General features: G+C 37.7%; 1 protein-coding gene across 1 annotated transcript in view; it reads left to right on the top strand.

Moving 5' to 3' along the window:
- The window catches only part of ANKS1B (ankyrin repeat and sterile alpha motif domain containing 1B), a 1,399,804-nt gene that overhangs the window by 509,821 nt on the left and 863,035 nt on the right, over nucleotides 1–26,948 (top strand). The window contains exon 12 of the mRNA XM_069095213.1: nucleotides 21,802–21,982. Coding sequence (XP_068951314.1) covers nucleotides 21,802–21,982 — 181 coding nt within the window. The remainder of the gene's footprint in view (nucleotides 1–21,801; nucleotides 21,983–26,948) is intronic.

Genomic DNA, 26,948 nt, shown 5'->3' with positions numbered 1-26,948 from the left:
ATACATGCTTCCATATACATGTTCTATAGAAACACATATATGGTACATATGCATATGTGGTATCCATCTATATTGTATACAGTTATCTTTTCCATATCATGGGAGTTAGGGTCATGGCGCCAACACAATCTGGAAAATCCATGCAAAATGTTTTGGCCCTTTCTCTATACCAGAGAAGTCTAAATTTTTTTTTATTATTTTCATGGGGTGTTTACAGAATTAAGGGATAAAATATGTTGATATACAGTACTATACATATTTTTTTATGCATTTCTGAGTTTCTAAACTTTCTCTCTGTTGTCTGCTGACCTTCACATATGTGTGGCTTGTGAAAAATTCCCCCAGAATTCCCATTTAATTTCTCATACTGGTCCTTGATATATCTAAACTGTGATGGGGAAAGTTGTGATGTGGAAGAGATAACTATATATGTATACATGAACCTATGCATATGTGACATTATATACATGTGGTATGTGTATGTATACATATGCATGTATGTATGTGGACATACAAACATATATTATTTTAAGATAAATGCAAAAGATTTTTTCATATTGACCTCTCATCAAGAAACATGAAAGTATAAATAGGAATACATGTAGAGTATGTAATGCTAATCACTTAGAATACTAAAGTTTTTAAAATAGAATTTTAGATGATCTAAGTACATAATCCAAATACAGAATGTACCCAAAGTCTTAGTGCAGATTTATACGTTAAGAGCTTAATAAATTAAAGGCTTTTCATAGTTTTAAAACTTCTCTGAGACTGTATCAATATGGTTATGATGATGGGTTATGTCTGATTTCCTCATTATTTTGTTTTATTTTTAAATTTTGTTTCCACATTGAGTAAATATCTTTTAGTTCATTCACTTCAGGGGCATAAGCTTTTGTTAAGGGTTTGACACATGCTCGGCACTGTGCTATGGACCAGAGATGCATAGAGAAAAAAGATAACCCCTGTCCTCAAGAACTAACGTTTTACTACTGTGAAAAGCAAAATGCTGTTGAAGTAAAATTATTAAATTTTAATTTAATCAAAGCATAGCTTTGATTGAGGTTTTTAGAAAAACATCTATTAGGAACCTAATACATAAAGTAAGAACCTAATACTGTGTACAATGTGTGTGTTTTGGGGGGAGGAGGGTGGAAGCATGAGGAGATACAAAAGTGAAAATAAAATTGTCTCTGTTGTCAAGGAATTTACACCTTACTTAGAAGGTGGGATTAGAATATCATGGTACAGTAAAAGGAACATTGTTCTGTAATTAGAGAGCATGGGCAATCCTGCCTCTGACACAGCCTATGTACCCTTGGACAAATCATATTAACCTTGGCCTCAGTTTCCTCACTTGTTAAATGAGGAGGTTGGATTAGATGATCTCTGAGGTCTCATCTAGCTTGAGATCAACAAACTTATTTAAACAGAAAATGGCTTGTTTGTAGCAGTATCTGCCATTTAGTCTTTCTGGCCCATGGCATCCTCATTATATAAAGAGACAATGAGGAAGACATCCCTCAGTATAGTAGGTGTACTCCCTATGGTCAAATTAGGAGAAGACAGTAAAAAGTTGTGCAGGAGAAGCAGAGGATTATGGATTGTAATCTGAATCATTGGAGAGAGTACCAACTTTGAGAAGACCACAGTTTCATTGATGAATCTACATGAGCAGGCAAGATGCTGTAATAGCCCAAAGCTCTAACAGAAGAGTAATTGCTAAATTAATGGTGAAAATTTCCATCCAATTTGTGACACCAATTAGTGATCTTAGGAGATTTAAAGAAATTCCACAATTAAAGGGCCAGAGATTTCCCTTCCTTTAAGGCTGCAATGGCAAAGTCATTTGGAGTTAAGGTATAATCTTGGGGAAGAAAGAAGAATGGACAAACATGCCCAACCAAGATGTTATATCAGTTAGCTGAAGCCATTAGGAATTAAGGTTAAATGTATAAGAGAATAGGTAGAGAGTTAGAAGGCACATTAAAGGTCATCTAGTCCAAAAGTTTCATTTTACAGAGAGAAACCTAAGACTTGGAGAGGTTAAGTCCTTTGCCCAAACTCACACAACTAGTGAGAGCTGAGATACAAATCCAGATCCCCTGACTCTAAAACCAATATGCATTCCATTGGAATTGGAATGTAGGGCAGAGGTGTAGTAATTTCTGTCCATGGGACAGGTGACATAAATTGTAATTTAGGGTTGTTGCTCTTCTGGGGCAGTGGGGTGCTAGAGATTCCAAGCACTCTGATATGTAGATAAAGAATTTATCAATTAAGTTCAAAGTAATTTCTGGAAAGAAGAGAAAGTGCTTAACAGTGAAGGGGGAATCAAGGAAAGTCCCATGAAGGCAGTGGCGTTTGGGGTGAGCCTCTGATGTAGCCAAGGATTCTAAGGTGTGGAGGTAAGTAGGAGAAACATTTCAATCCTTTGCAAAGGTGCATAGGGAGGAGACAATGTCATCAGTAACAGAGAATGGAGAGGGTGCACGTGGAGGCCAATTGGATTGGAGTACAGAATGGCTGAGGGAAAGTAGTGAGAAATCGGGAGAGAGCAGAGAGGAGAGAAGCTGGGAAAAGCTTTGGAAGGGTTTTCAATGACAAGGGAATGAGTTTCCATTATTTTTCCTAAAGGTAGTTGGTTCCAGTGAAGCACTTTAAACTGGGGAACAACTTGCCACCCGATTTCCTGATCTTTCTTTATCTTCTGACAATTTTTTTTAATGTTTTAGAGTATGTCCCTAAAAGGTACCTTCTTTCAGTAATATCTCTTATAAAGTGTTCTCTTGGACAGACTGGGCGATTGAATGGCTTCCAGAAGATAGCTCACGCTGATTTAACTGATCTAATTACTGCTCTAAATACTCCGATTTCTGTGAGATCAGCAGATTCAGAGTCTTCAGGAAACTTTTTTTTTAAATAGTTCTCCTTGGTTTATAAATTCAGCTTAACCCTTGCTCTTATAGAAGTCATCGCCCCAGCTGAGTCCCTCATTTCACATTTGAAAAGAAGCTTGAAAAAGGGCGGGGAGGGCCAAGCTGGCATGTGAGAGTTTTATGCACAATACTTTTTATAAAGTTCCTCTTGTGGAAGAATGGCATGGGATCTGGGGGGGCAGCTACACTGGGAATAGAGAACAACAATGAAGTCAGGTTCAAATCCCATCTGAGGCAAACTCCTGCTTCTGAGATCCTGTCTGAGAGGCTGGGTAAGGCTCAGTCAGTCAGCAAACATTCATTTAGCACGCACTGAGTGCCAGGCATACAAAGAAAGGGAAAAAAGATGGTCTCTGCTCTCTGGAGCTCCCAGATAAAGAATGGCTTAAGATGTAAACTCCCTGAGGGTGAGAACTGTTTTAATTTGAAGCACTGAGCCCCAGACTGGACCATCCTAAGCATTTAATAAATACTTTTTGATGGATTGGTTATTGTTAAGCAGTACAATATGGTATATAAAGTGCTCTGCTTGGAGATCAGAGATAGCTTAGTTTCAATATGTCACTTACCAGCTATGTGAACTTGGGTTCATCTCAGGTCTTAACTCCATTAAGTATTCAGTTTCTTCAGGGGTTAAAAAGGGAGACTAAGACCTCTAGTACCTGACAGAATTGTTGTGAAGAAGAAGTATTCTAATATTTGTAAAGTGTCTTGAACAAAATCTACTCCCTTCCTCTGAATGTATTTGGAAGTGATGCCATTTTCCCAAGGTTTGTAAAATGGTAAAATAAAATCAGCTGAAAATAAACTCTTTAAACATTAACTTATTTATTAGATTCTTCTTTATGTCTTAAGGGGACAAAATTGTTTTAGGATGTCTTGTCATTGAACAATTTTATAGTACAAGGATTTATTGAGCACTCACTCTATTATAGGTTCATAAATCTTGAACGGACCTCAGTCCATCTTAACTTCTTAATTTTACAGATGAGGAAACAGGCAGTTGAAGGATTTTTTTCCCAGGTCTTAGAGACATATGGGGTAGGATGTTACCCCAGAGAGTTAGACCCCAGAATTAGTGCCTTCTCCATGGTACCAAATTTCTACCTATATTCTATGTTGTATTGGATAACATGAGGTATACCCAAGAATAAGATGATATGGCCTTGCCCAAAGTGGCTTATAATCTTGTTGGGGAGACAAGGCACATAAGCAGAAGCACTCTTAGGGTTCACTGAATAGCTAGAAGACCTTGTGGGGACTTGATTCTATAAGTCAGGAGGAATAGATCTTGTAGCTCTTGTTAATGGTTCTTAACAATAGTCAATAGTCAAAAAATATTTATTAAATGCCTATTGTGTGCCAAGCACTGTGCTAAGCACTGTTCTCTTGCCTGCAACCAAGTAAAAAATGTGCTATACCCATTCTCTTTACCCCTCCTTCAGATTTCCTTCAGACCAGGAGGTAGCATGAAGGTAGTCTGAGGGAGTGCTAGATAAAGAACCAGAAGGACCTGAATTCAACCCCCACCTCTGCCAGCTAGCTCTTATGCAACCTTGAACAAGTCACTCTCCCTGAGCCTCAATTTCCTCATCTATAAAATGAAGGGGATAGACTAGAGGAACCCAAAAGTTCCTTCCTATTCTAAAACCATGATTCTATGAGGGAGATATGACCTACTTCTGACTCATCCCCGTCCTTAAAACTACCCTCCAATTTCATTCTAAAACTACACAGGCATAAACTAATAATAACAATACCAAATGGAACTTACATTAAAATGGCCAATAGGGAGAAATTTGCATGTGGTGTGGTTTGTCTCAGTCCCCCAGGGGGACTGATGGGACCCTAGATTTATTTAGAACTGGAAAGAATCTTAGAGGTAATCTATACTAATCCCCTCATTTTACTTGTGTAGAGACTGAGAATCAGTTAAGACAAATGACTTAATTAAGGAATTACTAGAGAGCCAAAATTGAAATCCTGCTCTTAATCAAGTAAAAAAATTAATTCCTCTATTATAGATTCCATAGCATCTAGGGAATGTTCTATATAGACACACTTCTGTATAAGAATATATTGGACTATACATTCCCAAATAGGTGGTTTAGCTACAATAAATCACCTAAGAGTTCAGCAAAGAAAGAGTCATGTGGACTGATGCAATCAAAGGGTTCTTGAAAACTCTGAGCTGGTTCTTGAAGGGTCTATGATATTTGAGTAATTTGAATTTAGGAGAAATTCATGAGCCATTTTTCATTTAATGTTAGGAGTACAAAACCAGGATGGTTGGAATGGAGGATTTAGTTGTGGGGGTTGGGAAGGATGACGGGAAATTAGACTCATAGAATAACTGGGAAGATACATCAATTGTCTTCTAGTTCAAGTTATTCCTGAAAAATCTTCCCTATATAATATACCCAGTAAAAAAGTGGTCCATTCATTCTTAAAGACCTCCAGTAATGGATCCAGCTCCATTGACCTACTTGCTTCTTGTACACAATGTATTCCAACTCTGTGCCTTCTTAATCACGGCCCCCATTCCTGAGATGCTCTCTCTCCTTACTTCTGCCTCTTGGAATCCCAGGTTTTCTTCAAGACTCAGCTCAAAACCCATCTTCTGCAAGAGGCTTCTCTAGTTCTCCCTCTACCCCTACTACTACTGTCTGTTCTCTAAGATTACCTTTCACTTGCATCTTGTTATTTACTTGTTTCAGTCATGTCTTGCTCTTTGTGGCCCAATTTGGGGTTTTCTTGGCAGAGATACTAGGGTGGTTTACAATTTATTTCTCAAGTTCATTTTACGCATGAGGAAACTGAGGAAAACAGGGTTGTGACACCCCAGGTAACATAACCAGTAAGTGTCTGAGCCCAGATTTGAACTCAGGACTACTCCAGGTCCTTGCTCTACCCACTGTGGCACCTAGCAATTTGTATCTTTTAGGCGTAATTGTTTGCATGTTATCTCCTCCATTAGAATATTAGCTTCTGTAAGGCAGGGGCCATGTTTTTGCTTTCTCTTTGTATCCTTAGAATTTAGGATAGTAGCTGGCACATGGTAAACACTTAATTGGTGTTGATTTGGTGAAACATTGCATTCTTTTTGAAATAGTTCTAATTTTTGGTAAGTTTTTCTTTATATCAAGTTTTACCAATCTCTTTTGCAATTCTATCATATTTCCTAGTTCTTTCTTTTGGGGACACTTTGGGGAAATAAATTTTATCCCCCTTTCCTTGTTAGAGATTTCCAATTGCTTGAAGACAATCATCATGTAAATCCCAACCCCTCCCTTCTCTAGGCTCACTAGCCATATTTACTTCAGGTGATGCTAAGATGATGCAGGATCCAGATTTTTCTCCAAACTGGGTACTCATCTTTGAGACTCTCTGGCTTATGAGTGTAGATTCTAACTGTGGTACTCAAAAGTTAATATAATGCTCCAGATGTAATAGGACATGATGGGCTCCATATGGTTCAGCTTCGTTATGGAAGGTCTGAAATGCCAGATAAGAAATGCAGATTTTTACCCTGTAGGTAGTAGGGAGCCTTTGAAGGTAAAAGAAGTGAGAAGCGAAATGATGAAAGCTGTGTTTGAGGAAGATTTATTTGTCACTAGTCTATGACATTATGATCTAGAGCAGGGGTTCTTAACATTTCTGTGTGTAACAAGACCCTTTGGCAATCAGGCAGAATGAATAAAAACCCTTCTCAGAATAGCATTTTTAAATAGTCAAAGGAAATGCTAAGTTTCTGTTGAAGGTGAGTGAAAGTAAAGATATGTTGTTCCTTTTTTCCTATCCATATTCATGAACCCTCTGAAATCTGCCCATGAACCTTTGGGAGAGAGGTAAATCTGTGGAATCCAGGTAAAGAGCCATTCCTGGGCCACATGTGGCCTGGAATTACTCTTGTGCACAGCCCAAACCAGATTAAACTGTAATTAGGAAATACTGAAAAATAAATAAATAAAACCGTAGTAGAACATAGATAATGTTAAAATGTAGTTTTCTAAGTTAATATGTGACCCACAGGTTCCCTAAGTATGTTTTAGTGACTGTTTTTATTTGAGTTTAAGACCACCATCTTGAAGTAAGAAGGTATAAGAAAGGCTGTCCTTGAAATCGAAAGGGTCTCAGTTCAAAGAGAATAAAGAAGAATGAGTTAGGGATGTAGAAAGAAAATCAGGAAACTGTGGCATCATGGAATATGGGATGACAAAAACTTTCAGAAGGATATTTGAGCTCAGAAACTCAACCCTAAAAATACAAGATGTTGGATGCATGATTAGACCAAAGTTTGTCTGATAAGGGTGTTGGAGTTCTAGAGGACTAAAAGAGTAATTAGAGTCAGCAGTGTAATATTGCAGCAAAAACAAAAAAGGAAAAAAGCTAATATGATCTTGGGTTGAATTGAGAGTCATAGTTTTCAGGAACGAGGAAATGATAGCTCTACTTGTATTCTGCTGGTCAGAGCACACCTATTAAATAGTGTTCTTTTCTGGCTCCCACATTTTAAAAAAGACATTCAACAGCTTAAGAGTGTCCAGAGGATAACAAAAATGGGATTATAAATGGCTTTGATCCCAAGACATGAATTTGGTTGAATATATCAATAAACATTTGTTAAGCACTTATTATGTGCCAGACACTGTGCTAAGCACTGAGGATACAAAAAGAGGCAAAAGACAATATTTATCTCAAGGAATTTACAATCTGATAGGAGAAATGGCATGCAAAATAATATATATAAGGCACACTCTATATAGGATAATTAGGAAATAATTAATAGAGGGAAGACTCTAGAATTAAGAGAGGTTGGGAAAGGTTTCCAGTAAAAGATAAGATTTAGTTGGGATGTAAAGAAATCCAGGGAGATCATAATAAAGAGATGAGGAGAGGAGCTATTCCAGGCATGGGATACAGGCAGAATGCCTAGAGTCCAAAGGTGGCATGTCTTTTTTTCTTTTTTTTTGGTAGAAAGCCAGGAAGTCAATGCTACTGGATAGAGAACTAAGTATAAGGGAGTCAGGAGACTGGGAAGTTAGGAGGGACCTAGATTTTGAAGGACTTTGATTGCCAAAAAGCATTTTATATTTGATCCTGAGGGTAATATGGAGCCATTGAAGTTTATTGACATGATCAGACTTGAACCTCAGGAAACTCACTTTAGTGGCTAAGTGGAGGATTGCCTGTATTACTGAGAAACTAGCAGACTATTACATTAGTCCTGGTGTGAACTGATGAGGGCCTGCATTAGAGTGGTGTCAATGTCAAAGGAGAGAAAGGAACTGGGACAGTTTAGGGCTAGAGAGTAATGATAGCTAACTTCAAATAATAGGACTTTCATGTCAAAGTGGGATTACACTCGCTGTCCTTGGTACCAGAAGGTAGGACCAGAAGGAAAAACACACAGGCAGAAAAGGCACATTTATGCTCAATGTTAGGAAGAACTTCCTACCAATTAGGGCTTTCCAAGAGGAGAGATTATCTGGTGATGATGATTTCCCTGTCACTGTAAGGCTACAAGCAGATGCTGGATGGCCACATGAGAGGGAATTTATTGCAGGGATTCCTTTTAGGTACTACTTGAAATAGGTGGTTACTTGGGTCCCTTGCACCCCTAAATTCCATGACTGCACAGTAACATGAAATCATCATAGAAAAGTCCAGGAGAGTAAAGACTAAGCTAAAAGATCAATGACCTTTTTCTAAAAAGGGGAAAAGGAATTCACTACTGAAGACATAAAAAAGAAAATATCTTCACACTTACTAGCTGTGTGACCCTGGGCAAGTCACTTAACCCTGATGGCAAAAAAATTAACTTCAATAGAGCAGTAGGAAAAACTGTAAAATTGCTGAAAGCTTGGGAAGGATTGAATAGTGAAAAAACAGAAGCAGTATGTACCAAAGGCGCATTTGGCAAGATTACAGTGAAATGGAAAAATACTGTATGGTAGCTGGGGGAAGCAGTAGACTAAATTTAGGGGCTTTGTTGATTTACATCCCCTCTCCAAAACAGAGGGAACTGTATGTGTTGGAAGGCAGAGAGAAGGGACTAGTGAAAAGCAAGTGACTGAGAATGCTTGAAGAAGAGACAGCCCTAGGAGCCAATAGGATCCAGGAAGAGATGGGATGTAGGGCACAGGTGAAAAGATTAGCTTTGGAGAAGAAAAATTGTGGTGAGCATATGGGTGTGCTTATATTAATTTTGAAAAGTAGCCAAATACATTTGAAATTTCTGTGAATTTCTGTAAATACATATACTCCTTTCTGCCAGCAAAATTATTTCTAAATCCTTGTGAAATTACATTTAGATACGGGAAAATATAAATACTTTAAAGTTCTAATGAAAATTGATGAAATTTCTAAGTAATACCCCTATTTGTTTTTCCTCTTTTCCTCTGTTATTTTTTCTTCTTTTTACCCTCTTCCCATCATTGTTTTTTCACCCCTTCTTATAAATGTGCTTTTCTTCATGCACAGTAATGACAAAAAGTGATGGGGAGCCATCACTCTTGGCATTTTGCTAGTGATCAATAAGCATGGCAGGTCAACATCTTGGAATCACAGAATCATACAGTATAAAAATTAGAAGGGGTTCACAGGTTATTTAATTTAACTTATACCTGGGCAGGAACCCCTTCCATATCATACCCAAGAAACCATCACCCAACATTTGCTTGAAAACCTCCAGTGGTAGAAAACTCACTACCACCCAGAGTGACCCATTCCTCTTGGAGGGGGCTCTAACTGCTAGGAAAGTTGTGTGTGTGTGTGTGTGTGTCTTGTAAATGTAAATACCAATGTATAAATTTATTGATATCTTCTGTTTTCACATCATAGAATTAAAGCTCATAGATTTAGAGCCAGAAAGAATCTCAAAAGGCATCTACTCCAATCTTGTGATTTTACATATAAAGAATTTATTAAATCCTAATATTAATTATGTTAATTAATACTATTTTATCATATTAATACAATTTTTATCATATTAGTTTTAGGGGCTTGTAAATCTATTGAATCAAGTTGACTTTTCAATACAGTCCCTAGGTCTGCTTTTTGTTTTGGCACACATTTCCCATCTCCTTTATTTGTTCCATTGATTTTTTGAACCTAGATTAGGACTACACCTGTAATCCCATTAGATTTCACCATGTTAGATTCAGTCAGATACTCATGCCTGTCAATTGATTTTTGGACCACAAGAGTATTATCCAGGCAGCTATATGTTGCAGTGGGAAGACCACTTACCTTTAAGTCATGGGATGTGGGTTCAAATTCTCCTTTGAATTTTTAATTACCTCTGTGTCCTTAGGTAAGTCACTGAATGGTTTTGGACCTCAGTTTTTTCTTTTATAAAATAAAGGCCTGCAGTAGATGGTCTGTGACATTTCTTCCACCTCTAAGTCTTTATCATACGCTTTTCTGACTGTCATACAGTTCATTAGCTCCCATACCCAGTTTTGAGTCATCTCTAAATTTGCTGTTTGTTATCTATATCTTCTCCCAAATCATTCATAAAAGTGTTGAGCAAAATGGGGCTAGAGGCAGAGACAGATGACCTGCCATTTTAGACCTCCATCTAGATTGGCATCAGTTTTTTAATCATTGCTATTTGGATTCAACCTGTATTGTCCCACCAGTAGTAAATCCTCTGAGCTATGGTCTCATCAAACTGGCATTCCTCCTTCTTGGCCATTTTGGGTAATGGTTCACTGGGATGAGAATTCTGCATGCTTCTAATACTAGAGAGAGGGGAGACCACTTGATCCACTTAATTTAAGGAGGACTAGCCTTAGAGTCATAGCTGGATTTGCATCCCAACTTTGAAACTGCTTGGCTGTGTGTCCATAGACAAGTTAATGAAACTCTCTGACATGGTTTCCTCATCTGCAAATGAGAATCGTAGAACCATAAATTTAAAGTTGGAAGCGACCTTCCTTGACAGATTAGGAGATTTAGGATGAGAGGTTTTTTTTTCTTCTTTTTTAAAAAATAATTTGTTTCCTTTTAGTTTACAGGATTCAATTCCACAATTCCTTGAGTTTCACATTTTGTTCCCCCTTCCTCCACTCCCCGACCCATGGCAGCATATATCAATTATAGGATCTGTAAATTCTTTCACATTATACATTAGTCAGGCTATAAAGATGGATTGTATCAGATGGAATGAAAAATGGTAAAGAAGACAAAAAAACAAACAAGAGAAGGAAAAAGATCAGGTATTTTGCTTCCACCTGGATATAAACTCAGTTCTTTCTAGTTCTTTCTCTGGATGCACATATTTCTCTCCATCGTGAGGCTTTTGGGATTGACTTATATCACTGCATTGCTGAGAAGAGTCCAGTCTATCAAAGTTGGTCATCACACCTACGTCGTGTCTGTAATTGTGTACAAATTTCTCCTGGTTCTACTGTTCTCACTCAGCATCAGTATGTATAAGCCTCTCCAGGTAAATATGAAGACGGTCTGCTCCTCATTTCTTTTACCACAATAGTATTCCCTAACATGCATATACCACAACTTGTTCAGTCATTCCCCAATTGATGGCGAACCCCTAAATTTCCAATTCTTTGCCACCACAAAAAGAGCTGCTATAAACATTTTTGTACATATGGGTCTTTCTCCCACTTCTATGATCTCTTTGGGATATAACCCTAGGAGTGGTGTTGCTGGCTCAAAGGATATGAAAGTATTTATAGCCCTTTGGGCATAATTCCAGATTGCTCTCCAGAAAGGCTGGATCAGTTCACAACTCCACCAGCAATGCATTAGTGTCCCAATTTGCCCACATCCTCTCTAGCATTTGTCCTTTTCCTATTTTGTCATCTTAGCCAATCTGACTGGTGAGATGTGGTACCTCAGAGCTGTTTTGATTTGCAATTCTCTAATCAATAGTGATTTAGAGCATTTCTTCATGTGCTTATAGATAGCTTTAATTTCTTTCTCTGAAAATTGCCTGTTCATATCCTTTGACCATTTATCAATTGGGGAATGGCTTGTATTCTTATAAATTTGACTCAGTTCTCTGTATATTTTAGAAATGAGTCCTTTGTCAGAGACATAGGTTGTAAAGATTCTTTCCCAACTTCCCATCTCACTCTTAATCTTGGTTATACTGGCTGTGTTTGTACAGAAGCTTTTCAATTTCATGTAGTCAAAATTATCCATTTTACATTTTATAATGTTCTATAATTCTTATTTAGTAATAAAGTCTTTCCCTCTCCACAAGTCTGACAGGTAAACTATTCCTTGTTTTACGAGACTGCTTACAATATCAACCTTTATACCTGGATCATGCACCCGTTTAGACTTGATTTTGGTATATGGTGTTAGATAATGGTCTATGCCCAGTTTCTGCCATACTATATTCCAGTTTTCCCAGCAGTTTTTGTCAAATAGGGAGTTCTTATCCCAAAAACTAGGGTCTGGTGGTTTATCAAACAATAAATTACAATAGTCGTTGACTCCTGAAACTCGTGTGCCTAATCTATTCCATTGATCCACTCCTCTATTCCTCAGCCAGTACCAAGTAGTTTTGATGACTGCTGCTTTATACTACAGATTGAAATCTGGTATAGCTAGTCCACCTTCCCTAGCATTTCTTTTCATTAATTCCCTTGATATTCTGCACCGTTTATTCTTCCAAATGAATTTTGTTACTATTTTTTCTAGCTCTATAAAGTAGTTTTTTTGGTAAATTAATTAGTATGGCACTAAATATATAAGTTAATTTAGGTAAAATTGTCCTTTTTATTATATTAGCTAGACCCAGACACAAGCAATTGATATTTATCCAACTAGTTAGATCTGACTTTATTTGTGTGAAAAGTGTTTTGTAGTTGTGGTCATGTAAGTCCTGGGTTTGTTTTGGCAGGTAGATTCCCAAATATTTTATAATGTCTACAGTAACTTTAAATGAGATTTCCCTTTCTGTCTCTTGCTGTTGAATTTCATTGGAAATATATAGGAATGCCGAGGATTTGTGTGGGTTTATTTTATATCCTGCAAATTTGCCAAATTTATTTTTTGTTTCAAGTAGTTTTTAACTTGATTCTTTAGGATTTTCTAAGTATATCGTCATATCATCTGCAAAAAGTGATAGCTTGGTCTCTTCTTTGCCTAATTTGATTCCTTTGATTTCTTTTTCTTCTCTAATTGCTACGGCTAACATTTCTAGTACAGATTGAATAAGAGGGGTGATAGTGGACACCCTTGTTTCACCCCTGATCTTATGGGAAATGCTTCTAGCTTCTCCCTATTAATATAATACTTGCTGATGGCTGTAAATAGATGCTACCTATTATTTTAAGGAAGGCTCCATTTATTCCTATACTTTCTAATGTTTTTAATAGGAGTGGATGTTGTATTTTGTCAAAAGCCTTTTCTGCATTTATTGAGATGATCATGTGGGTTCTGCTAGGTTTATTGTTGATATGATCAATTTTACTGATGGTTTTCCTAATATTAAACTATCCTTGCATTCCTAGAATAAATCCTACCTGATTGTAATGGGAATGCAAATTTGGAAGATCTTCCCTGCCCCTAGGCTAAAGTGCACCTGAAGCCTGGGGTGGGAGGCTTGTTTTTCAGTAGATACTTTTTGATTGGCCAGTGGGTCAATAAGGTTGTTACATTCTCTGAGCCAGGAGAAGGCTATATAAGCCCTGATGTGTAGCTTTGTTTTGGGGGCTCACTTTGAGAAGTGTTCTGTGATTTGATCTGTATTCTGGGAAGCCATTGTCCAGAGCCTCCCCGGCTTTGAAAAACCCAGATGTGGAAACCCAGATGTTGACTGGGTATGGATGTAATGGTTGGACAGTTTGGAAATCTGTCTACTTGATCTGTTTCTATCTTGATAATTCTGCCTGTATACTTTGAAGTTCGGGGTGCTGACCTTTTTCCCCTGAACAAGGTAGACGATATATGTCTGACTGATTAAAGTAAGCTTGTTAACCCATTTTGAGTTGCTTTCCTTTAACAAAGCAGATCCAAGAACCTGTGGTGGCAGCATATCCTGAAGACGCCAGGGTGCTTGCTGCTACACTGATCGAAGTGTATCATTCTTGGGATAAGTTGCTGTTGTCTTTTTGCTGGTCTTTTATTTAGAATTCTTGCATTTATATTCATGAGGGAGATTGGTCTATAATTTTCTTTCTCTGTTTTTATCTCTTCCTGATTTAAGTATCAGTACCATATTTGTGTCATAAAAAGAATTTGGTAGGACTCCTTCACTAATTTTTCCCAATAGTTTGTAGAGTGTTGGAATCAATTGTTCTTTAAATGTTTGATAGAATTCACTAGTAAATCCTTCTGGCCCTGGAGATTTTTTCCTAGGGAGTTAACTGACAGGCTTGTACAATTTCTTTTTCTGAGATGGGGCTATTTAAGTAATTTACTTCCTCTTCAGTTAACCTGGGCAAATTGTATGTTTGTAAATATTTATCCATTTCCCTAAGATTGTCAAATTTATGTACATAGAATTGGGAAAAATAATTCCTAATTATTGTTTTGATTTCCTCTTCATTGGAGGTAGATTCACCCTTTTCATTTGTGATACTCATAATTTGGTTTTCTTCTTTCTTTTTTTTGTCATATTGACTAAAGGTCTATAAATTTTGTTGGTTTTTTCATAAAACCAGCTCTTAATTTTATTTATTAATTCAATAGTTTTCTTAATTTCAATTTTATCAATCTCTCCTTTGGTTTTCAATATTTCTAATTTGGAATTTAATTGGGGATTTTGAATTTTTTCTTTTTCTAGGTTTTTCAATTGCATACCCAATTCCTTGATCTCCCTTTTCTCTAATTTAATCATGTATGCACTCAGGGATATAAAACTTCCCTTAAGAACTGCCTTTAATGCATCCCACAAATTTTGGTATGTTGTCTCATTATTATCATTCTCTTGAACGAAATTACTGATTGTTTCTATAATTTGTTTGACCCACTCATTCTTTAGAACTAAATTGTTTAATTTCCAATTAGTTTTTAATGTCTTTCCATGGCCCTTTATTGCATATAATTTTTATTGCATCATGATCTGAGAAGGATGCATTTAATATTTCTGCCTTACTGCATAGAATTGTGAAGTTTTTATGCCCTAGAACATGGGCAGTTTTTGAGTATGTGCCATGAACCGCTGAGAAGAAAGTATATTCCTTTTCATCCCCATTCAGTTTTCTCCAGAGATCTATCATACCTATCCTCTCTAAAATCCTATTCAACTCTCTTGTTTATTTTGAGGTTAGATTTATCAAGTTCAGAGAGGGGGAGATTAAGGTCTCCCACTAGTATAGTTTTGCTATCTATTTCTTCCTCTAATTCCTTTACCTTCTCCTCTAGGAATCTGGATGCTATACCACTTGGTGCATATATGTTAAGTAATTATATTGCTTCATTCTCGATGGTGCCTTTTAACAGGATATAGTTTCCTTCCTTATCTCTTTTAATTAGGTCAATTTTTGCTTTAGCTTTATCTGAGATAAGGATTGCTAGCCCTGCTTTTTTCACTTTAGCTGAGGCATGATATATTTTACTCCAGCCTTTTACCTTTACCCTGTGTGTATCCCTCTGTTTCAGATGTGTTTCTTGTGAGCAGCATATTGTAGGATTATGATTTCTAATCCATTCTGCTATCCGTCTCCGTTTCATGGGAGAGTTCATTCCATTTACATTTATAGTTATGTTTGTTATCTGTTTCTTTCCCTCCCTCCTATTCCCGCCCCTGTTAATATTCATATTTTCCCCCCTTCTCCCTTCTCCCCCTTAATAGTTTTCCTTTTGACCACCGCCTCCCTCAGTATTCCCTTATCAGCCCTCCTCCCTTTTCCTCCCTTTTCCCCTTACTTCTTCCCTCCCTACTAACCACCCTTCCCTTTTGTAGCCCTTTCCCCCTCCTGCTGCCTGTAGGATATTTTTATATTGAATGAAGTATATTATTTCTTCTTCGCACCAAGAGTGACAGGAACAAATCTCATGCAAAGCTCCTCTCCCTCCCCTCTTTCCCTCTAAAATGATACTTTTTGTGTTTCTTCTCCATAGTGTCCTCTACTTAACTGGTTATTATTCCCTACTTGCACCAGAACCAATGAGGGAAAAGATCATATGATTCCCATCTCCCTCCCTTCTTTTCCTCTTCTATACAGATTTTTGCTTCTTTCTGTGGCATAATTTTCCCTTTTTTGCTTCATTCATTCCCTTTCTTCCATTGCAGTCCCTTTGTAGCCCTTAATAAGATTTTTTTTAATCAGCATTTTGTGTATTTTATACTCATACCCTCTACTTGTCTTTAACTAGTTTGCTCTTATCAAATAGCAGGGTGTGTGTGTGTGTGCATTTTCCTTTTTTACCTTTCTACATCACTGTTGCATCTTGTAATTGGAGGTTGAATTTTCCATTGAGTTCTGGCTTTTTTATCAAGAAGGCCTGGAACTCTGTTATATTTTTGAATGACTATCTCTTTGCCTGAAAGAATATGCTCAGTCTTGCTGGGTATGTGATCCTTGGTTGTAACCCAAGCTCTTTTGCCTTCCGGAAAATTGTATTCCACTGCCTTCGATCTTTCAGTGTAGAGGCTGCCAAATCCTGTGCAATCCTCACTGTGTTCCCTCGATTTTTGAATTGTTTCTTTCTGGCCGCTTGAAGTATTTTCTCTTTTATCTGGGAGTTCTGGAGTTTGGCCACATCATTTCGAGGACGTTACAGTTTGGGATCTCTTTCAGTAGGTGTCTGGTGGATTCTCTTGATTTCTATTTTACCCTCAGGTTCTGGTGTATCAAGGCAGTTTTCCTTAAGGAGCTCTTGGAGAATTTTGTCCAGGCTCATTTTTTCATCATGATTTTCCGGTAGGCCTATGATTCTCAGATTATCTCTCCTGGATCTGTTTTCCAGGTCAGTTATTTTTTCTTTGAGGTATTTTACCTCTTTTTCTAATTTTTCATTCTTGTTGTTTTGCTTGGCTAATTCTTGGTTGCTCATAGAGTTATTTGTTTCAATTTCGTTGATTCTAGTTTTTAGCAAATCATTTTCCTTGGTCAATTTTTGGAGCTCCTTTTCCATATCATACACTTTTCTTTTTAGAGATGTTTTCTTCATTATAATGTTTTTCTAATTCTGCTATTTTGGTTTTGAGAGAATTATTCATTTTGTTTTCTATCTCTTTCATTTGGTTTTCAAAGTTCATTTTTATCTCATCTAGGAGAGCTTTCTGTGCTTGGGACTCATTCCCTGTTGATGTTTCATCTGTGGGTGTGGAGTCCACATTGTCTCCCTCTGAGTTTGGTTCCTCCCTCTGAAGATAGTAGGACTCCAAAGTCTTTGTCTTTGTAGTCTGTTTTCTACCCATTTTGAGGCAGGGCCCTAGCCACACTCTTCCTCTAGGGATCCCAAGCCTTTACTGTAGAAGGTTTTGCCATGGGGCAAGAGTTACTATTTTTTCAGGGTCAGAGGGGGGATTTGGATCAGGTGATGTTCACTCTGTCATCCTGGTCTTTGGAAGTCATTATAGGGGATTTTTTTTTAATTTCTGGGTTATGAAGTGGTAGCCCCAGGAGTATTTGCTGTCCAGAGCAGGGGCCCCTGTATTTGCTTCTTACCTTGTTCTCTCCAGTCCCAGCCCTTTGGTGATAGGCCTGGTAGTGGCCCTTGTGGTTGGAGGGAAGACTTGCCCTCCAAGTTGATCAGGCCCCTTCCAGGCCTGCCTCTGCCAGCCGCACCTTCTGGGCCTGCATCTCAGGATGAGAGGTTTTGACTTATCTAAGATCACACAGCTGCTCATTAAGCTATAATTTGGACTCAGACCTTCCTTCCTCAAAGTCTCACATTTTTCCCCTATGCCATCTAGGCACATATGAAACTTTCCTTACAGGATTGTTGAGCAGCTCCAGTGAGATAACAATTGTAAGATTTGTGAACCTGGCAATGCTGTATATATGTTAGTTATTATTGTTATTAATTATTATTATAGACATAGAAATCCTGTTGTCAAACAGAGACTTGGATCCAATCACCATTTTTAAAAAAAATGATACTTTTAGTACATGTAGTTTAAAGTTTTGCCAAGGTATCTAGGTGGCCCAGTGAGTAAGAGTTTTGGATTTGGAGACATGAAGATATGAGTTCAAATCCCAGCTCAAACATTTCCTATCTGTGTTACCCTGGACAACTCACTTTTTACCTCAGTTTCCTCACCAATAAAATGAGGATAATAATACTGCCTATAGGATTATTGTGAAGATCAAATGAGATAATATATGTGAAGCACTTTGCAAGTCTTAAGGCACTATATGAATGTTAGTTAGTAATTATTATTGCTAAACTGAATATTCATAAGAATATTGTGAATATTTTGGAACTTGGGTTTTGTCATATTAATTTAAACTCTCATTTATATGTATAGTCCATTAAGGCTTACAATGCAATTGCCTCTTAGCAGTTGGTATGAAATTAGAAATGAATTATTATTCCCATTTTACAAATCAGGAAACTAAGGCTCAGGAGGATTCAGTGGCTTATCTATGGTGAAGAACAATCAGTTATTATGTACTTTTCATATGCTAGGTGTTGTACTAGGTATTGGGGGTACAAATACAAAACTGAGATATGCCCTGTGCTCAAGAAGCTTACATTGTCTTAATGAAAACACAGCATGCTAACAGAGAAATAAGTGCAAGATTTTGTTTTTGTTTTTTTTTGCAGGGGGAGGGAGGCTGCCCCTATGATTTCATTACTTTATAGGGGAAGCAGAGAGTAGCTTAGCTCTTCCAGTGAAGAGAAGCAACTGCTTTATAGCATGGCCTTGGAGAGTTTCTTGGACCCCCGAGGGGTTTGGTTAATTATCAAATATTTCATAGGTAGCGAACAGCAGAATTGTAATTTGAATCCAGATTCTCTTTCTACACCATTCTTCTGTGGCAGGTTCCCCACCCCTGTATATAGTAACTAAGGTCCAGAGATCTGGCTTTCTGAGGCATTTACTACGAGACGCATATCATGGGCTAAGTCAGCTTGACCTATATGAAATTCACGAGGGGGAAAATGATAGGATTCCGAGTTTGGCTCAGTTCCGATACACAAAGGTAAATGGAAAATTGAGTGTCTTGGACTAATTTGTGTTGTCCCACAGAAGCCTGAGTCATGTCTCATTTAGGATCCACATCACTATGAGTGCTAATTAATGACATTCTACAAATTAATTACTGAAAGGAACATGGAATGGTCCAAAGACTAGTTCTGGTTTTGCTATTGAGCTGGCAAGGGATAATAAAGAATGACCTTTCCTTTATTATTCCTGAGTTTCTTCTAATGCATTAAAAAAGCTTCTTCTTTCAGAAAGAATTATAATGGTGAAAGGATACTCTATATCATGCTAATAGTCTTGAGTTCTTCATGAAGAATTGATATAAAGTATCTTTTTTTCCTCTTGTCGTTACTTTAAAGATGTATCACAGTTATGGAACAACCACATGGTATAGTGGACAGAGGGCTAGCCTTGGAATCAGGAAGATGTAGGTTTAAATTTTACCTCTGCTACTTAGTAGCAAAGTGACCTAATTAAGTCATTTAACCCCTCTCAGCCTCGTTTCCTCTTCTGTAAAATAGGGATGATAATAACTTTTGCATCACAGGGTTATTGAGAGGATCAGCATAATTTATGTAAGTAGCTTTGTAAATCTTGAAGTACAATTTAAATATGAGTTGTTAGTACATTATTATTATCATTATTTTCTAATTTATTGCCAATCTGCATTAGTAGAGGGAGTTTGCCACACCAATGAAATCATAGGTTTGTATAATCAAAAAATGATGGGATATATTTTAAAATCAGATACAATTTTGGAAAAGGTATTAACAGGGTAAGATGGAGATTTAGATATAATTATATTAGAATCTGGGACTATAGGATTTTTAGCAGAAGGGGGACCTTAGCAATCATTTAACCTGATCTCATTTTACAGAGAAGGAAATTGAGGCCCAGCAATGTGAAATGACATGACCAAGACTGCATAGGTAGTCAGGAGAGCTAGATTCCCTACCACCCAAAGGAGGGCTTTTTATCCCAAATCACACTGAATGGCTTCTTTCAGTGAATGTCCTTCAAAAGCAGTGCAAGTCTGAAGTTTAAATGGCACAGACAGAGGACAGCACCAGCAATGCACCACAGACATCCACAAATGCACTGTACATCACAGGGGGAAAAAAATCACTGAAGTTTCGATCCTTTTCGTTCTTCTTCATCTGTTTGAAATGAAATGTTTCGTTCCCTTGCCTTGCATCTGCATTCCAGCAGGATGGATTGACTCAAAATTAAGTAAATGCATCAAGTGCATGGGGAAGGTATGGAAGTGAGAGCTAAGTTTACTTGTCCTGAATTTTAGCTCAGTGGTGAAATATTAATATTTCAGTAGTGCAAGCATCAAGACAAATAAAGTTTGGCCAATCTTCAAAGAATGCCTGGAGCCTTGAAGGCTTATTAGCGCCCTTGAAGTCCAAAGTTGGAAGGGGAATTAGAGGTCATTGACTCCAGTCTCTACCTGATGCATGAATCTCTTCCACAATTAGTGATCATCCAGTCACAGCTTGAAAAGTATTGGAAGAAATGTGTCCTGATAGAAGATGGTGAGAGCTCTGCAATTCAGAACAATTTAATTAAGACTACAAGGGAACAAATCCATTATTGGCAAAGGGAATAGGCTAGATTTCAGAGGTTCTTTATGTCTCACAGTCATATCCATCCATTGACTTTGCATGGCTTTTGGAGATTAATGGAAATCTTTAAGAAATAAATAAATGTCCTCTGGCAAATTCCATTTGAGTCCCTTGTATTGTATTGAATACCTATTACCTGATTTTTACTGCAGAGATCTGAAACAGTAGACAGACAATAATTGTTTATAATACCCCAGCCTTGAGGCATGTGGTGATAATGAGATCAGACATCTGAAGCTGAGAGGCGCCTCAGAAGACAGTTGGATCATTGTCCTTATTTTATAGAAGAGGAAATTGAGGTCCGGGAAACTGATGTGATTCACTCAAGATTCAAAATATTTAAAAAAAAATGAGGTAGAATTTGAACTCATGTCCTTTGACTTCAGAGTCAGTACCCTTTCAAATAATCGGAACTGCCTCCTCATAGCTCATTCATTTTGGAAGATTGCAATTCTCAGAACTGGCAGTCCTGAGTAGTGGTTTTCAGTGTCATGTTCAATTCATGAAAAATGAAAGAAAATCTCTAGTGATTTTGAAAGGGTCATTTAGGAGAGTTCAGGATGACTTTGCACAGCCTTCCCTCACTTAAATCTAATTCACTTGCATGTCATGGCATCACCCCACTGATGTCATGGTCTTCTTGGAGAATGAAGGACAAACAAAAACAGCTTCTATGAAGAGAATTGCATTTCCCGTGTCCCTCCCACTCAATATGATATCTTGGCCAATTGCACTGACTCTCTTAAAAATATAATTGTCAATGATTTCCTTGTCTTACCTAGGAAAGTAGCAAGTTGATACAATTTAATATATAATTTTTACCAAGGCCATCTTAGAGAGGCAGCATGCTAGAGTGGGTAGAGGACCAGGCTTAGAGTCAAGAAGACCTGGCTTCTGTCACATCCTGGATGTATAACCTTGAGCACATAACTTAACCTCTCATTGTTCTAAGCAACCCTCTCAGAGTGTGAGTTTATCAGCTAGATGAGTTGCTAATCCACATTAGCAGAATAAAGTACTGAACCAGGGGATGGCTAGTACTGAAGCAATCAGAGGCCAGACCAGAAAACACAATGGAGAAGGTTAAAGTGATGGGGAGTGGGCAGAAAGGAAACAGCTTCCTAAACACTCTGTGTACATTTATTTATTTTAGCCTAAGCAACGGACATCAATTGTGTCTTCCCTGGATTTCCACCGCTTGAATCATAGCCATAATGACTTGGAAGCCAACTCCTTCCCAGCGTGTAAAAGTTTTCCTGACAACCCCTCAGTCACTCCACCCAACTGCTCCATGGGGTCCCTGGAAGGCAACAGCGAAGGTGCTGATCAGACAGGTAAAACAATTTCAATTCTTCTCTCTCTTTAGGCTTTTGATGATAAAGCCCTCGAGGGAGAGGAAATAAGAATAGACTTGTGGTGTTTGTATTATTGTTTAATGCACTGAGGATTGTAGGAACATAGAGTCATTGATCGACAGACTGACTTAAGGACTTGAGAAGGGTAATGTTATGAGAAATGTAAATGATTGGAACCAGCAAGAGAAATTTTGGCACCTGGGGCCAATGTCATTAAATGTTCCATGATGCCATATTTTCAAGGACTGGGTGAACTGGGGAGAAGATCAGATGTAGTACCATGGGTTATAGCTGCTCCCTGGGATATTCATTAGCTTCCAACTGTAAACATTCATTTTTGTGGACTAGATGCTTAGATCTGTTGTGTCTTGCTGCTCAAAGTGTGTAAGAGTCCACTAAATTCTGTCCTAAAGCCCACATCACTCCTCATCAGTTATAGGTCTCTAAGTTAATCACATTCCAATTTCTTAGAGGACCCAACAAATTAAAATATGGGATCTGAGCTTCCTTACAATGTAGATAGGTAAATTTCTCTTAGGCATCTGATATTAAAATTGACTGATATGGTTGAGAGTTCCTTTTTTCCAGGGCAGCATGTTCTCACAATACATTGTGTGTGGTGACTGTAATTTGGCATTAGACGTACCCCAAATGGAAGACATACAGGATGATGATAAGTGTTCTTGTGTTGGGAAGGGGTGAGGAAGGTGGGTTTAGGTGTTGTGCCTATTTTAACGTGGATCTTAAAAACCACATTTAAATAACTTTGTTAGGTTTGAAGTATACTTTATATACACTTTCCCATCCGATCCTCAAAAGAGGGCTATGAAATACATGTTGCCATTATTTTTAGTTCCCATTTTATGATAAATTCACTAAGGCTGTATACCGACTAGGAAAGATGTTCAGTCATAGATTATAGTTAAGATTATAGATTTAGGGCTAGAAGGAATCTCAAAGACCATCTGCTTCAACTGCCTCATTTTATAGATGATGAAATTGAGACCCATAAAGGTAAACTAACTCACCCAGGGACAGACAGCTAATGCATGTGAAAGGTAGGATTTTAATTCAGGTCCTCTGACTGCAGGGCCAGCCCTTCCCCAATATACTACATTGCCTTGCAAACAGGCAAAATGAATTTATTTTGACTGCAATTTTTATTTCAGTTTAGGACAAATTATCATCTTTCATTCTTCTTGTTCGCTATCAGTTTTATAATCTTATTTAAAGAAGTCTGATTCAGTACAAGAATTGTTTGTTCAAATCAATATTATTCACTAAACATCAATAAAAGGTTATATTAACAGACTTCTACTCTGAATCCAAACTTCACAGAACAAATCCCCTTAATAAAATGATTTATTCTGTAAAACTTGGACTCAGTCAAAAGGCCGCACCCTAGCACCTAGAAGGCCAATGGCCTGGAAGCTGCAGGTTTCCCAACCTTGTTCTACAGAATAAAAGGCCTTAAGTGGGATGTATCTAAAGTAGGTGAGAAGAGTCCCTGTTAAGCAGAGTCATGAATATGCCAGAGGTTGAAATGATGGCCAAATGATGCTGTAGAATATTGGGATTTTCCACTTCTTCCTCTGGCTACCATTGATAGGAGGGGTCCAAATGTGTGCACAGCTACTAAGGAGTTTGAGGCCAGCCACCTTCACTTCCTTTGTCCTCAGTGACAGAATGCCAATGGTGTTTCTGATCTGGTCTAGAGTTTGCTGGGTGAAAAAGATGCAAACGTAATGATTGTAAGATTTATAGATACTTCTGTGGTCTGTAAAATGCTTTGAATGTGTTATCTTGTGGGAGCTCCATGACATTCCTCTGAAGTAAATGGTATAATCATTCTTGTCTTCATTTTACCAGTGAGGAAACTGAGGCTGAGGAGGGTAGAATTTAGAAGCTTGTTGAAGGTCACAGTTTTGGGAAGTTAGAGCTGGAAAGAACATTTGAAGTCGACTAGTCCTATTACTTCAATTTTTTCAATGGAGAAACTGAGGTCCAGGGAGGAACAGGGATTTTTTCAGTCCTAGGTTATACTGTGACTTGTGAGCTGGACTTGGAAACTGAAGGCCTTAGTTCAAATTCTGTCTCATACACTTACTAGTTATGGTACCCTTAGCAAATTACTTAACCTCTCTCAGCCTCATTTTCCATATCTGTAAAATGGTGAGAACAACAGCACTTTTCTTGCAGGGTTGTTGTGAAATTAAAATAAAACAACATATGTAAAGGTCGTTGTAAAGATTTCTTAATTTCTTTCAGCTTTGAAGTCAACTAGTCACAAAAGCATAAGGTTTAGACTTGGACATGATCTAATTTAACCATCTCCTTGTACAGATTAAAAAAAATAGCCAAAGGGTCACAGTAACTGACTTTTTCTTATACACATTGAGCTTATTGTTACAAGTCGTAATTTTATTCCCATTGTACTTGATTACTTGGGGAGAAATAAGATAATACATCTTGACAAAAATGGCCCTTAACAGCATCAAACAAGGATCAATCCAACCTTAGAAACAGTGCATGTTTCAGCATGATTTGGGGCAGAGATCTAATTAATTTCTAATGAAACGTAACTACTTTCAAGCATATTTGAGTCATCTTTACCAAACTTCCGTAATGAATGAGAACTCTCAACTTAGATAAGGAAGATATGAGTTTAAATCTCACTTCACACACTAGCTGTGTGATCTTTACCGCTTAAACTCTCTCAGTCTGTTTCCTCATCTGCAGAGTGGGGAAATAATAGTACCAATTCCATGGGGCTGTAGTAAGGATTTAATGAGACAATAGAGTCTTTTGCAAACCTTAAAAAACTAGAGACATATGGTTTCTGCTTCCTTTTCTTCCACTTCCTTCTCATTAATATTATTAATATTATTAATATTATTATTTTCTTCTATAAGTACTTTGTTGTTATGTTTACTTGACCAAAACTTACTTATTATTTTGAAGGAGCAATAAGTAAAATGAGTTAATCAACCGCAGCCCACTTACTCACCTGGATATACCAGGGACAATTCAGCATGAGGTCTTGTTTTCTCTCTCCCTCTCCTCCTCCCTCTCTCTACCTCCATTCCCTCTTTCTTTCTCTTCCCCCTCCACCCTGCTTCCTTTCCCTCCCTCCCTGTCTTTCCCCAGTCTTCTCCCTCTCCTCCTCCCTCTCTCTACCTCCATTCCCTCTTTCTTTCTCTTCCCCCCTCCCCCCTGCTTCCTTTCCCTCCCTCCCTGTCTTTCCCCAGTCTTCTCCCCCCTCTCCTCTCTTGCTTCCTCCCCCCCTCCTTTTTTCCTGTCTTTCTCTCCTTCAGCATTTCCTGTTTTATGATCACATGTTCTTTGTTATATTCCTTATCTCTAAAATGGAGGAAATGGTGGTGAGATGGGTGGGAGGCAGAGTGGTATAGAAGAAAGAATATGGACTTTGGAGTCAGAAGACCTGGATTCAAATTCTCCACCATATCTTCTCCCCACCCCAACTTGCTATTATTCCTTGTGTGATATTGAACAAATTGTGTTACTTCTCTGGAATTCAGTTTCTTCATCTGTAAAATAAAGTTATTGGTCTAGATGGCATCTCAAAATCCCTTCTGGCTCTACATGATGTTCTAATATTGCTGAGTAAGCACTTGTGAGGAATTTTTAAATCAATGGAAAAATTTGTGCTAAAAAATATCAAAGATGAGCCCATCTCTGCCCACCATTCAGTCAGTTTTCCAGCATTACTGGGCATTTCAATCCTCATGTTAACTTTTGCTATACACTCAAATAGAAACGGCAGCCATTTAACCAGTCAATAAACAAACATTTATTAAGAGCTGATTATTTGCCTAACACTGTGCTAAACAATGGGGATTTCAGGTGTCATATTTCTTGCTCAAGATAAATTAGTGTCAACTTTAAATTAAAAATATAGTTCTGATCTCTTCTGAAAACTTTTATTCAATTAAAAAATGAAGTCAGGGCTCTTAAAAGCATCTGAGTTAAGAAAAGTCTTTGATCTTTCTTAGAAGTGACAACCCCACCCCCCCCAAGAAAAATGACTGACACAGAGTAAGTAAAGAGGTTGACATGAATCTAGGTGGCGTTTGGGGAACTGGACTCTTTTCAGCAATTGTCACATGAGGTTAGTAACTGTCTACTTTGTCTACTGAAGTAGCCTGACCCTGCTAATTGGCATACCAAGAGACCAAAACTGTTGCATGCACAGCAGCCAATTTGTTCCCTAAACTCAACATGCCATCTTTAATGGCCATGCATTTATAGAAGTGTGTGCTTGGCTAGAATGGACTGGATGACTCCTCTCTGCATTTGAGAATATTTTCCTTGGAGTAAGCTACTTGGAGAAGTCTTTTCTTACCTCTTCTCCCTCCCTAACCCATCTAACACTGCCTATATGTAGGACATATCTTTTTCTTCTCATATGTTTGGCTCATTTTCTGTCTCCTTTGCCCTCATTGAATCTGTTAATGATGTCACCCTTTACCCTAAGTCATGTATCCATTTGGGAGCATATTTCAGGATCTTGTTGAAAATGTTTTAGACTAATATTCTGGCAGGCTGTTGATTCAATGTTTCCAGTTGTTTTCCCAGTAGTTTTTATCAGCTAGTGAGTTCTTACCCCTAGTAGCAGGGGTCTTTGGCTTTATAAAAAAAAAAAACTAGATTCCAATAAATAAATTTAAAATATAAAAAACAACTAGATTCTTATCTATTTTTTCTATATGTTATGTAGCTGATCTCTTCTACTGACTGACTTATTTCATATGATTGTTAGTAATTTGCAATTTTTCTTTTAAGAACTCCTCTTGTTTTCTACCTTTGGACCACTTATCAAATTCTTTTCAGAAAACTTTGATACAAAGTGTTTCTCTCCCTCAAGATAACACTACTATTACTACTACTACTACTACTACTACTACTACTACTACTACTACTACTA

Source organism: Petaurus breviceps, unplaced genomic scaffold (genome assembly GCF_028583685.1).
Source record: "Petaurus breviceps papuanus isolate PSGF00001 unplaced genomic scaffold, PetGlider_PUasm1.0 225, whole genome shotgun sequence".
NCBI lineage: Eukaryota > Metazoa > Chordata > Mammalia > Diprotodontia > Petauridae > Petaurus > Petaurus breviceps.
Note: the sequence above shows the minus strand (reverse complement) of the source record. Positions and strands in the feature narration are given on the sequence as shown.